The sequence below is a fragment of the Ranitomeya imitator genome, chromosome 1 (assembly GCF_032444005.1).
Source record: "Ranitomeya imitator isolate aRanImi1 chromosome 1, aRanImi1.pri, whole genome shotgun sequence".
In the NCBI taxonomy this organism is placed as follows: Eukaryota; Metazoa; Chordata; class Amphibia; order Anura; family Dendrobatidae; genus Ranitomeya; species Ranitomeya imitator.
Window position 1 is genome coordinate 504274496 of NC_091282.1, and position 14276 is coordinate 504288771.

Genomic DNA, 14276 nt, shown 5'->3' on the forward strand with positions numbered 1-14276 from the left:
CAAGATAATCAAAGCAATGGCCGGATGTGAGCATTGACCGGCTTTCTACAGCAGAGCTTTGTTCAATGTTTGCATCCAGCCACCACTTAGGTAAAAGCAGCTCATCAGTGGAGTGCCGGGAGTCAAGACTCACACCCTTCTAATATTCTTTTCTGTGGGTACATCATCAATACTAGATGCCTTCAAAAGTCCTTTGATATGTCCATTGTTATCAGTGCTGTGCTAGACGTTGGAGTCGTGTGTTAATTTCATACATTACTTTCCTCAGCTTCGATGTTGTAGGCTATGGCTGCATGACTTGTATTGGAAACAGCGGACCTTTGCCTGAATCAGTTGTTGAAGCTATTACTCAGGTACAGTGTGGTATTTATTGGAACCCTAAATGTGGCTAAGCTTAAAGGAGTTTAACCAATATTTTTTTTTTTTTTTTACTATGGGTATAATAGGCACTCCCAGGCAGGTAGATGCTATCTACCTGCTTGTTGTGTCCAGTGCTGATCTCCACCGGCACACAACTGATCTCCTGTCAGCAATTCAGTCGCTCCCGCCGACATACGTCGACAGAGCAGCGGCATCTGATCTGCTCTGACTGGGCATGATTTCAGCACTCATACCGAGCAACCTGTAAGAGGAAGAGCTGACCTATTGACGTGCAGCAGCTGTAGCGCTTGCAAGAGCGGTCATTGATTGCTTTCTCATGGGGCAGGGTAGAATCGTTTTTGGGCCCATAGTAAAAAAAAAAACAAATCTAAGTTCTGGATAAACCTTTTAATTGTAGGGTCATATGGTGAACAAAGAAATGGCAGCAGATCACTCCCACTACTGTGAATTGTGCAGCCCACAGAAGCGTGCCCAGGTCACTGCTAATGCTGCTGTAATATTAGAGATAGGGTCCGCAGCGGTCTGTTATCTCCTATGACCATGGAGTGCCGTATTATGACACTGATACTTTTGTGCTGCTGCTGTGAAAGCAAGATGTTAGCCTCCAGTGCCTTCTTAAGGGTAAGTTCACACAGGGCGTTTTTGCTGCGTTTTTTATGCTCATTTTCAGCTGATTTTTACAGCACCAGCAAAGCCTATAAGATTTTAGAAATCTCATGCACACACATTGGTTTTTTGTTTGATCAGTATTTTGTTCTTTGCTGCGTTTTTTGGACATAGAGCAACTCCTCTGCTTCCTCCCTCTGCAAATCTTTTCACTGGCTCCCATTCCCTCAGTGTATCCAGTTCAAATTACTAATACTGACCTACAAAGCCATCCATAACCTGTCTCCTCCATATATCTCTGAACTAATCTCCCGATATCTTCCCTCACGTGATCTCCGGTGCTCCCAAGACCTCATTCTCTCCTCCACACGTATCCGCTCCTCACTCAACCGTCTCCAAGACTTCTCCCAAATATACCCCATCCTCTGAAATTCTTTGCCCCAACACATCTGACTATCAACCTCATTTGGATCCTTCAGACGGAACCTGAAAACCCACCTCTTCAGGAAAGCCTACAGCCTGCACTGACACCGCTGCCGCCTCATCACTATCAAAGCTACCGCCTCACCAACACCGAAGCTCCTGCGACCCTCAACCTACTGTCTCCTTCCCCATAATCCTGTAGAATGTAAGCCCGCAAGGGCAGGGTCCTCGCCCCTCTGTATCAGTCTCATTGTTGGTTTGTTTACTGTAAGTGATATCTCTAATTTGTATGTAGCCCCTTCTCATTTAAAGCACCATGGAATCAATGGTGCTATATAAATAAATAATAATAATAATAATGTCACTTGTCTCGGCATGTTTGCTGCGTTTTTTCACCCATTGACTTGAATGGGTGTTGAAAAAAACACAGCAAAAACCCAGGTATCATTATTTACTACGTTTTTGTTGCTGAAAATCCAAGGACATTAGCATGGACAAAGAGAAAAAAAAAACACACCAAATCTGCAACAAAATACGCACCAAACCTGCGTTTTTGACGCAGCTTCTTTCCTGCCAAGATGATCAGGTTTTGCTGCAGAAAAAAAAAGCAAAAACGCCCTTTGTGAACTTACCTTTAAACTCCTATAACACACAAAATGTTTCAAATGCACTTAAATCTTGGTTATAACAGCATGTTATGCTACATTACATTGATTTATTAATGACCTACAAACGCAGTACCTTCCCTTTAAATCGTTAGTGTGCCTGAACAACACTGTTACACCTATTTAAGAAAATAAATAGTGGTTGTTCATTTAGTGACAGGTAAGTTACAAGAGATGAAAGCTGCTTATATTAGTGGGGAAAGAGAGAATGTAGTGAAGGGGGGAATAGACTTGGTGTTCAACGTGTACGTGGGTTAGGTGTTAATGAACGCTCAACTGAACAAACATCGTCTCATCCTATCGAAAGACCACTGGCAACATCTGTTACTGGACAGGTTACTCCACTCCCTTTCTTTGACAGACGCACAGCAGTACACCTTGTAGATGAGGCTCAGAAACAGCATGTGCTCCAGTGGATGGGAAGCGCTGCATCACATGGCCTCTCCTCCTCTTCCTCCACCCTAACATCACACACAAAACAATCCTTAGGTCGCACCCCAATCACCCTTGTTTCTTCCCTCATTAAAACTTTCCAAACTCCCAACTGACTGTGGAGAACCACAGATGGGCCATTCTGCAGAGCTGTTCACTCATTCTGTTCCATGTGCATCAGAGGTCTGCTCCAAAGAATCACAGAATCCAGAGGAGGAAAGCATGTGCGCTGATGCCCAAAAGTTTTTCATGTTCGATGCAGGGCTGGACAAAATAGGGTTCTAGCAGAATCCAGACCATCATCACCAAACGTTAACTGTTGTGAATTCTGTGGCAGAGCTCCCTCCTGTGGTCACAAGTGGTACTTCGGCTGATTCTCTCTGTGAGCTTCCGTTGGTGGAGGAGAGTGGTACTGCGGCTTCTGAGTTTCCTTCCTCAGGTGATGTGGTGAAGTCGTTAGGTGCTGCTCTATTTAACTCCACCTAGTGCCTTGATCCTGGCTTCCAGCCAATGTTCTAGTATTGGACCTGTTTCCTCCTGGATCGTTCCTGTGGCCTGCAGCTCTGCATAGCTAAGTTCTGCTTTGCTATTTTGTTTGCTGTTTTTTTCTGTCCAGCTTGTCTATTTGTTTTTTCTTGCTTGCTGGAAGCTCTGGGACGCAGAGGGTGTACCTCCGTGCCGTTAGTTCGGTACGGAGGGTCTTTTTGCCCCCTTTGCGTGGTTGTTGTAGGGTTTTGTGTTGACCGCAAAGTTACCTTTCCTATCCTCGCTCTGTTCAGAAAGTCGGGCCTCACTTTGCTGAATCTATTTCATCTCTACGTTTGTCTTTTCATCTTAACTCACAGTCATTATATGTGGGGGCTGCCTTTTCCTTTGGGGTATTTCTCTGAGGCAAGGTAGGCTTATTTTTCTATCTTCAGGCTAGCTAGTTTCTCAGGCCGTGCCGAGTTGCATAGGGAGCGTTAGGCGCAATCCACGGCTGCCTCTAGTGTGGTTGGAGAGGATTAGGGATTGCGGTCAGCAAAGTTCCCACATCTCAGAGCTCGTTCTATGTTTTTGGGTTATTGTCAGGTCACCTTATGTGCTCTGACCTCTATGTCCATTGTGGTACTGAATTACCTTATCATAACAGTACTGGAAGCCCAAAGTACTATTCCCAATAGAGGGAAAAAAGAAGTTCTGAGACCATTTTTTTTCTTTGCACTGTGTTTTGCCTTTTTTTTCCCCTAGACTTTTGGGTGGTTCAGGACACGTGTGGACATGGACATTCAGGGTCTGTGCTCTTCAATGGATAATCTCGTTATAAATGTACAAATGATTCAAGATTTGGTGGTTCAGAATCCTATGTTAGAACCAAGAATTCCTATTCCTGATTTGTTTTATGGTGATAGAGCCAAGTATGTGAATTTCAAAAATAATTGCAAACTGTTTCTGGCCTTGAAACCTCGCTCCTCTGGTGACCCAGTTCAACAAGTGAGAATTATTATTTCTTTTTTGCGTGGCGACCCTCAAGACTGGGCATTTTCCCTTGCGCCAGGAGATCCTGCATTAAGTAATATTGATGCGTTTTTCCTGGCGCTCGGATTGCTGTACGATGAGCCTAATTCAGTGGATCAGGCAGAGAAGAATTTGCTGGCTCTGTGTCAGGGTCAGGATGAGATAGAGGTATATTGTCAGAAATTTAGAAAGTGGTCCGTACTCACTCAATGGAATGAAGGTGCGCTCGCAGCTATTTTCAGAAAGGGTCTCTCTGAAGCCCTTAAAGATGTCATGGTGGGATTTCCTATGCCTGCTGGTCTGAATGAGTCTGTCGTTGGCCATTCAGATCGGTCGACGCTTGCGTGAGCGTAAATCTGTGCACCATTTGGCGGTATTACCTGAGCTTAAACCAAGCCTATGCAGTGCGATAGGACTTTGACCAGAGTTGAACGGCAAGAACACAGACGTCTGAATGGGCTGTGTTTCTACTGTGGAGATTCCACTCATGCTATCTCTGATTGTCCTAAGCGCACTAAGCGGTTCGCCAGGTCTGCCACCATTGGTACGGTACAGTCAAAATTTCTTTTGTCCGTTACCTTGATCTGCTCTTTGTCATCATATTCTGTCATGGCATTTGTGGATTCAGGCGCTGCACTGAGTTTGATGGACTTGGAGTATGCTAGGCGTTGTGGGTTTTTCTTGGAGCCCTTGCAGTGTCCTATTCCATTGAGAGGAATTGATGCTACGCCTTTGGCCAAGAATAAGCCTCAGTACTGGACCCAGCTGACCATGTGCATGGCTCCTGCACATCAGGAGGTTATTCGCTTTCTGGTGTTGCATAATCTGCATGATGTGGTCGTGTTGGGGTTGCCATGGCTACAAGTCCATAATCCAGTATTATATTGGAAATCCATGTCTGTGTCCAGCTGGGGTTGTCAGGGGGTACATGGTGATGTTCCATTTCTGACTATTTCGTCATCCACCCCTTCTGAGGTTCCACAGTTCTTGTCTGATTACCGGGATGTATTTGATGAGCCTAAGTCCGATACCCTACCTCCGCATAGGGATTGTGATTGTGCTATCGATCTGATTCCTGGTAGTAAATTCCCAAAAGGTCGACTGTTTAATTTATCTGTGCCTGAGCACGCCGCTATGCGGAGTTTTGTGAAGGAGTCCTTGGAGAAGGGGCATATTCGCCCATCATCGTCGCCATTAGGAGCAGGGTTCTTTTTTGTAGCCAAGAAGGATGGTTCGCTGAGACCTTGTATAGATTACCGCCTTCTAAATAAGATCACGGTTAAATTTCAGTACCCCTTGCCGTTGTTATCTGATTTGTTTGCTCGGATTAAGGGGGCCAGTTGGTTCACCAAGATAGATCTTCGTGGTGCGTATAATCTTGTGCGTATTAAGCGAAGCGATGAATGGAAAACTGCATTTAATACGCCCGAGGGCCATTTTGAGTATCTAGTAATGCCATTCGGACTTGCCAATGCTCCATCAGTGTTTCAGTCCTTTATGCATGACATCTTCCGAGAGTACCTGGATAAATTCCTGATTGTGTACTTGGATGACATTTTGATCTTCTCGGATGATTGGGAGTCTCATGTGAAGCAGGTCAGAACTGTGTTTCAGGTCCTGCGTGCTAATTCTTTGTTTGTGAAGGGATCAAAGTGTCTCTTTGGTGTTCAGAAGGTTTCATTTTGGGGGTTCATCTTTTCCCCTTCTACTATCGAGATGGACCCTGTTAAGGTCCAAGCCATCCATGATTGGACTCAGCCGACATCTCTGAAAAGTCTGCAAAAGTTCCTGGGCTTTGCTAATTTTTATCGTCGCTTCATCTGCAATTTTTCTAGTATTGCTAAACCATTGACCGATTTGACCAAGAAGGGTGCTCATGTGGTCAATTGGTCTTCTGCTGCTGTGGAAGCTTTTCAAGAGTTGAAGCGTCGTTTTTCTTCTGCCCCTGTGTTGTGTCAACCAGATGTTTCGCTTCCATTCCAGGTCGAGGTTGATGCTTCTGAGATTGGAGCAGTGGCTGTTTTGTCGCAGAGAAGTTCTGATTGCTCGGTGATGAAACCATGCGCCTTCTTTTCCAGGAAGTTTTCGCCTGCTGAGCGAAATTATGATGTGGGCAATCGAGAGTTGCTGGCAATGAAGTGGGCATTCGAGGAGTGGCGTCATTGGCTTGAAGGAGCTAAGCATCGCGTGGTGGTCTTGACTGATCATAAGAACTTGACTTATCTCGAGTCTGCCAAGCGCTTGAATCCTAGCCAGGCTCGTTGGTCGCTGTTTTTTGCCCGTTTTGACTTTGTGATTTCGTACCTTCCGGGCTCTAAAAATGTGAAGGCGGATGCTCTGTCTAGGAGTTTTGTGCCCGACTCTCCGGGTTTATCTGAGCCGGCGGGTATCCTCAAAGAGGGAGTAGTTGTGTCTGCCATCTCCCCTGATTTGCGGCGGGTGCTGCAAAAATTTCAGGCTAATAAACCTGATCGTTGCCCAGCGGAGAAACTGTTTGTCCCTGATAGGTGGACGAATAAAGTTATCTCTGAGGTTCATTGTTCAGTTTTGGCTGGTCATCCTGGAATCTTTGGTACCAGAGAGTTGGTGGCTAGATCCTTTTGGTGGCCATCTCTGTCGCGGGATGTGCGTTCTTTTGTGCAGTCCTGTGGGATTTGTGCTCGGGCTAAGCCCTGCTGTTCTCATGCCAGTGGGTTGCTTTTGCCCTTGCCGGTCCCGAAGAGGCCTTGAACACATATCTCTATGGATTTTATTTCAGATCTTGGTGTCTCTCAAAAGATGTCAGTCATTTGGGTGGTCTGTGATCGCTTCTCTAAGATGGTCCATTTGGTACTCTTGTCTAAATTACCTTCCTCCTCTGATTTGGTGCCATTGTTCTTCCAGCATGTGGTTCGTTTACATGGCATTCCAGAGAATATCGTTTCTGACAGAGGTTCCCAGTTTGTTTCGAGGTTTTGGAGAGCCTTTTGTGGTAGGATGGGCATTGACTTGTCTTTTTCCTCGGCTTTCCATCCTCAGACTAATGGCCAGACCGAACGAACCAATCAGACCTTGGAAACATATCTGAGATGCTTTGTTTCTGCTGATCAGGATGACTGGGTGTCCTTTTTGCCTTTGGCTGAGTTCGCCCTTAATAATCGGGCCAGCTCGGCTACCTTGGTTTCGCCGTTTTTCTGCAACTCTGGGTTCCATCCTCGTTTCTCTTCAGGGCAGGTTGAGTCTTCGGACTGTCCTGGTGTGGATACTGTGGTGGACAGGTTGCAGCAGATTTGGACTCATATAGTGGACAATTTGACCTTGTCCCAGGAGAAGGCTCAACATTTCTCTAATCGCAGACGCTGTGTGGGTCCCCGACTTCGTGTTGGGGATTTGGTTTGGTTGTCTTCTCGTCATATTCCTATGAAGGTTTCCTCTCCTAAGTTTAAACCTCGTTTCATTGGTCCGTATAGGATTTCTGAGGTTCTTAATCCTGTGTCTTTTCGTCTGACCCTTCCAGATTCTTTTTCCATACATAACGTATTCCATAGGTCATTGTTGCGGAGGTACGTGACACCTATGGTTCCATCTTTTGATATTCCTGCCCCGGTTTTGGTGGAGGGGGAGTTGGAGTATATTGTGGAGAAGATTTTGGATTCTCGTGTTTCAAGACGGAAACTCCAGTATCTGGTTAAGTGGAAGGGTTATGCTCAGGAAGATAATTCCTGGGTCTTTGCCTCTGATGTCCATGCTCCCGATCTTGTTCGTGCCTTTCATATGGCTCATCCTGGTCGCCCTGGGGGCTCTGGTGAGGGTTCGGTGACCCTTCCTCAAGGGGGGGGTACTGTTGTGGATTCTGTGGCAGAGCTCCCTCCTGTGGTCACAAGTGGTACTTCGGCTGATTCTCTCTGTGAGCTTCCGTTGGTGGAGGAGAGTGGTACTGCGGCTTCTGAGTTTCCTTCCTCAGGTGATGTGGTGAAGTCGTTAGGTGCTGCTCTATTTAACTCCACCTAGTGCCTTGATCCTGGCTTCCAGCCAATGTTCTAGTATTGGACCTGTTTCCTCCTGGATCGTACCTGTGGCCTGCTGCTCTGCATAGCTAAGTTCTGCTTTTGCTATTTTGTTTGCTGTTTTTTTCGTCCAGCTTGTCTATTTGTTTTTTCTTGCTTGCTGGAAGCTCTGGGACGCAGAGGGTGTACCTCCGTGCCGTTAGTTCGGTACGGAGGGTCTTTTTGCCCCCTTTGCGTGGTTGTTGTAGGGTTTTGTGTTGACCGCAAAGTTACCTTTCCTATCCTCGCTCTGTTCAGAAAGTCGGGCCTCACTTTGCTAAATCTATTTCATCTCTACGTTTGTCTTTTCATCTTAACTCACAGTCATTATATGTGGGGGCTGCCTTTTCCTTTGGGGTATTTCTCTGAGGCAAGGTAGGCTTATTTTTCTATCTTCAGGCTAGCTAGTTTCTCAGGCCGTGCCGAGTTGCATAGGGAGCATTATGCGCAATCCACGGCTGCCTCTAGTGTGGTTGGAGAGGATTAGGGATTGCGGTCAGCAAAGTTCCCACATCTCAGAGCTCGTTCTATGTTTTTGGGTTATTGTCAGGTCACTGTATGTGCTCTGACCTCTATGTCCATTGTGGTACTGAATTACCTTATCATAACAGTTAACCACCAAGGGAGGAGGTGATTGTGATGAAACTCAGATACCAGAGGTGCATGCAGGCTGTACTGTGGTGTAGTGTGCAGCACTAAAATGCAGACTAGCTGGCCTTGCCAATCACCAACCGTCCAATCAACCCCATCTGCTGCTTCTTCCTCCTCCGTCACCATGACAAGTCTTCTCACACAGGTCTCTGGCTGCAGAAACTCCACTTATTTACCCCCCTAGAGTCAAGGGAGTGAGAGTCCGTCAGCTGTTACGGAAGTGGACATGACTGCTGTTTTTGTCACCTAGCACAACATATTTATAAATCCCCATAACATCTCCACCTGCACCTTACAGTCCAGCAATTTGTCCTGTCCTCTGTACTCCACTCTCTCAGCACAGCAGCCAGCTCTTGGTCCAGCAGTTGTGGTCACGTAAAAGAATGTTCCCTCCTACACATGCCAAAGCTAAGAGCTTGAACTCCACTATCTCCTATCTGTTGGCCATGGAAATGCTGCCTTTTCACCTGCTGGATACAGACTGTTTCAGAAAGTTAATGGCCGTCGCCATTACTTCTCTAAGAAAACTGTGCTTGCGCTACACCAGCATGTCACAGACAGCATCATCTGTTCCCTGAAAAAAATCTGTCTGAGGGTGCATTTCACCACTGACACCTGGACAAGCAAATATGAGCAGAGGCGCTACATCTCACTGACTGGGCACTGGGTGACTCTGGTGGCAGGCGTTCAAGGAGCTTCTCCACAAGTCTTTGAATCCCCAAGGCTTGCGGAACACACCTCTCTATCTAACACTTTCACCACTGCTTCTGGCTTCTCCACCTGTACCCTTAACCTCTCCTTTAATCCGACACATTATCCAACAGAGCAGATAGAATTTCCTATTCTTCCCCCACCTCCATACTGCTCAGCCATGGCTCACCGCAATCAGGCAGTATTCAAATGAATATGCCTTGGGGATCGCAGTCACACAGCTCAAGAGTTGTCAACAGCTATCCAGGCCGAATTAGAGCAATGGCTGTCTCCACTGAACATGGAGCCAGAAGGGGGTTGCATTTTGGTCTTCAAAAATGGGAGAGAAGCCTGACCTCGCCTGACACGCCTTGGAGGTTTTGTCGTGCCCAGCAGCCAGCACTTTCTCAAAACATGTCTTCCGCGCTGCTGGTGGTGTCTTGATGGATAAGCGCATCCGGCAGTACCCTGAAAGTTTAGACCTCCTAACTTTCATCAAAATGAACAAGTCATGGATCTATAGTTACTTTGACACCCCAGTCACGTACTATGAAATGGTGTTGATTTTTAGTGTCCTGTATTGATCTTGCGTTATTGCAGTCTGTGCCATCTTTGTGGTGTCTTCTGTGCCTGCTGTTGCTATTGCTGCTGATGTTGCAAACAATTTGTTTGAAATGTGAAGACTCCAAGTTAGGTCTCCAGCTGGTCAGTTGCGTGTGGTGGAAGGTGTGTCAGAGGCCTATTATAATAATTCTACTCTGTGGAAATTGATGCCACTTTAGTGGTGTGTGACAATTATTTTTTGAAATGTGGACACTCCAAGTTAGTTCTCCCTCTGGTGGGTTGCAAGTGTAAGTAGGGCTCACAGACAGGCAGGCCTGCACTTTCAGTCATTTTCCTGTGTTACTTTCCTTACATTCTTCTGCCAATGTTCCTTCCTGTATGAAACTGATATTTGTGCCATCTGAGTATGGCTGGAATACAAAATAAAAAAATTGGAGGTCTTGCATGAGGCATCAGGTCACCCAGCTAAGAAGGCTTACTACTTAACCACCAGGTCCTCATTGAAGCTTCAATTCAAATCGGTACATGCTGGCTCAAACCCTGATACCTCATGCATGGCCCATGGCAGACTACTGCTGTGCCATTTGCAATTTTCTAATGTAGGTGAATTGATGCCACTTTTCATGATGTCTGCCCCTAATTTTATCTGTTGGGGAAGTTTGTTGTCTTAGCTAAGGTGGTGTTTATACGTTTGGTTTGGCCTCCCATTGAATCTAATGGGGTTCGGGTACGTTCAGCAAACCGAACCTTGAAAGGTTCGCTCCTCTCTACCTATAAGGATAGTCACCTATCTTTTTCCAAACAAACGGGAGACATATATATCTATAGAGATTATCAGTATGATTATTTCTCTAAAAACTGAACACCAGGGAACTTAAAATTGCAAAGAAAAATATTTTGTATTCGGATATTCGAACCAGTATCTCAGATTGCAAGAAAAAAAATGTATTTGAGTAATATAACCAGTTATATACTCATAAAAATAAATAGGTAATGGTGGTCTAATCACAATATATCAGAATGTTTACTGTATGTATGTGGCAAATAGTGAATGATGACACCTTTTATAGAGATAAAAAAGGTTGCATGTGGCCTGTGGCCTGTGTCCTGTAAGTATTGAGGTCTACAAGTCCGTAAATACTCCTCATTCCTTCAAACAAGCAAACAAATACAGGTGCGTCTCACAAAATTAGAATATGATCAAAAAGTTAATTTATTTCAGCTCTTCAATTCAAAAAGTTTGTACTGGCCTTTTGTGGCTTACCCTCCATGTGGAGTGTGTCAATGCCTGCCTTCTGGACATCTGTCAAGTCAGCAGTCTTCCCCATGATTGTGGGGCCTACTGAAACAGCCTAAGGGACCTTTTTAAACGCTTATGAAGCCTTTGCAGATGTTTTTTTAATTAATTATTCTAATTTACTGAGATAATCACTTTTGGATTTTTGATTGGCTGTAAGCCATAATCATCAACATTAGCAGAAATAAACACTTGAAATAGATCACTCTGTTTGTAATGACTCTATATGAGTTTCAGTTTTTGTATTAAAGAAGTGAAATAAATTAACTTTTTGATGATAAATACACACACAAACACTTCTCACAAAATTAGATTGTGTAGACATTGTATCCAGATCATGTGTCAGTAACACTTAGCTGTCCACATGATGCGCCTTGACTCATTTCTCCTTGTGCTGTCAGTTCATTGGGAGCCATACTAGAAGATATTCATGGATAGGAGGCAATGAGTGTACTAGAGACCACCATATTTATTATATGTTCCAGGATTATGACCTAATTTAGTTAGTTTGATAGGGAATGAAGCCTACCAGATTCCTTTGTCTCCGGAGTTTATTGCCCACGTGTTCGATAAAGTGTCTGTTGAATGACAGGCATTAGAGGTCCGGATATGTCATTCTCTCCAGCACCACAAAAAACGGTCAGGTATAATTTTATTCTTTCTGTGATTTGATGGCTTATTGTGAAGTTACTTGAAAGTACAGTTCCCCTTTAATTAAAAGCTAGCCCACGTTATCATCCATGTTACTTAGTGACAAGGTATTGTGAAATTTGATCTAGGACTGTAATGAGCAGGGTAAATATTGGTACATGTACAGACTTACAGCTGACATTGCTCTTTTTCTATTTGTAGGGAGATCTGGTTGCTGTTGGTGTCTTGTCTGGTAATAGGAATTTTGAAGGTCGTGTTCACCCAAATACTCGCGCAAACTACTTGGCGTCTCCTCCTCTTGTCATTGCCTATGCCATAGCTGGAACCATCAGGATTGACTTTGAGACAGAACCCCTGGGTAAGCCCTGCCTATTTGTCATGTCTTGCCTGCTGATTGATATTGTTTAATGTTCTTCGTTATTTGTTTGGCTAAGCATTTTTCGTGAAGGCTTTGAAGAAGATTTAAAAAATACAATAGAAATTGTGTGAAACTGGAGAAATCGCTGCCATAATGGTCTTCAAGAACCTGACGCCAAGATATTTGCACCACTTTATCCCTAGAACGCATACCTGGGGCCTCGCAGGCCTGCCAGGTTACTTGTTTTCTATTTTCTGTAAAAGTACTTTAGTTATAATTTTGAAAATCTAGGTAATCCTCAGGTATATAGTTGTTAGTAATTTGCAGTTATTCATATATTTTTATGTTACAGACATTTCGGTATAACAACCTTTTTTTGGGACTACCCCATATTCACGCACCTGGGGCCTTTTAGGCCTGTACTAGGTTTACATGTGATACTCAGTCTTTTTGTCTGTATTGTTACTGGGGAAGAACTTTTATGACTGCTGTTGCTGGGAAGAGTGTGGATTTGAGGGTATTCGGAGATGCCTTCGTTTTGATGAAAAGAGAACTCGCCCTGTGAGGTTGGCAACCAATAAATTAGCCCCTATTCGCTATATCTGGAATCTTTTTATCAAGAACTGTACAAAGCTTTACCATTCCAGTGATAATGTGACAGTGGACGAGCAACTTCTTGCCTTTAGGGGACGTTGCAAATTCATTCAGTATATGCCCAGTAAGCCAGCGAAGTATGGCATAAATATATGCCATATATGCCTGGATGTGCGATTCAGCAAGCTATTATGGGATGAATGGTCTGATTTACTGTAGCAAAGAAGCTGATGCTCCAGTCTAGAAAGACCTATGTTCCGACATGGTAAAAACACTTGCTCTACCAATTTTCAATTCAGGAAAAAATATTACAATGGATAATTACTTTACCAATTTTGAAATGGCCAACTTTTTGCTTCAAAAGCAACTTATACTTGTTGGTACTATGAGGCCAAACCGCCGCGAAATTCCTCCAATCATGAAGCACAATGCACAGCGAACAATCTACGAGAGTGTATTCGGTTTCTGCAATCAAGCAACAATGGTGTCTTATAAAGCCAAGAAAGAAAAATCCGTGGTATTACTGAGTACAATGCATCATGATGTAAGTATTGACACCAATGACAGGAAAAAAAACCTGAAATCATACTGCATTATAATAAGACAAAAGGAGGTGTCAACAAGATGGACGAAATGATTAGAGACTATTCGTGCAAAAGGCAGACTAAACGGCCTGTTGCCCTTTTTTCCAATATCCTTGATGTGTCAGCCCTCAATAGCTACATTGTTTGTCAAACTAATCCAGAATTCCATGCCAACAGGAAAGACAAGAGACGTCTATTTTTGACAGAACTTTGTTATGAACTTTTTATGCTACTATGATGGAGAGAAGCAGCATGATATGCTTATCAAGGCAAATTACGGAGGCAATGATCCGATGTGGAATACGCTTTCTGGAACATCCAGAGCAAAAAGAAAAAAAGAGAAAGCGCTGCTATATTTGTCCAGCAAAGAAGGAAAGAAAATCGGAGTGTTTCTGTTCTACTTGCGGACAAAATGTATGCAAGGAACATTCAGCCGAAAAAATAATATGCGAGAATTGTCAGGGGAATATGTTTTTTCGGGAATATGTAAAGTTACAAATAAATATTCCTGCAGCAAGTTTGCTACAACCAAAAAATGTTTTCATAAAAAAATTGCATATAGAATGCCTATATTTGGCATGCCCGTTTACTTACTACTTTGTTGTTTTATGCACATAATTATGTTTTGAAATATACACATCTTAGGCTGTGCTCCCAGTAGCGCTGGGGTTCACCAGAAGGGGATTCATAATGGATCTGACCTCCTGGTAACTCCAGCTAAGGCTGCCGGAATGGTGGGATTCCGCCAGCCTTAGCTGGGGTCACCAGTAGGTCAGATCCATTACGGATCCCCTCCTGGCGGACCCCAGCGCTATTTGGAATGCATCCTTACCTTGCAATTGTAAAATAAATTTTGAA

The 14276-nt window shown here is 44.2% G+C and overlaps 1 protein-coding gene across 6 annotated transcripts in view; it reads left to right on the top strand.

Moving 5' to 3' along the window:
• The window catches only part of ACO1 (aconitase 1), a 110874-nt gene that overhangs the window by 67546 nt on the left and 29052 nt on the right, over positions 1-14276 (top strand). For all 6 annotated transcript variants that reach the window (XM_069766340.1, XM_069766384.1, XM_069766356.1 and 3 more), the window contains 2 exons: positions 269-353; positions 12084-12240. In XM_069766340.1, coding sequence (XP_069622441.1) covers positions 269-353; positions 12084-12240 — 242 coding nt within the window. The remainder of the gene's footprint in view (positions 1-268; positions 354-12083; positions 12241-14276) is intronic.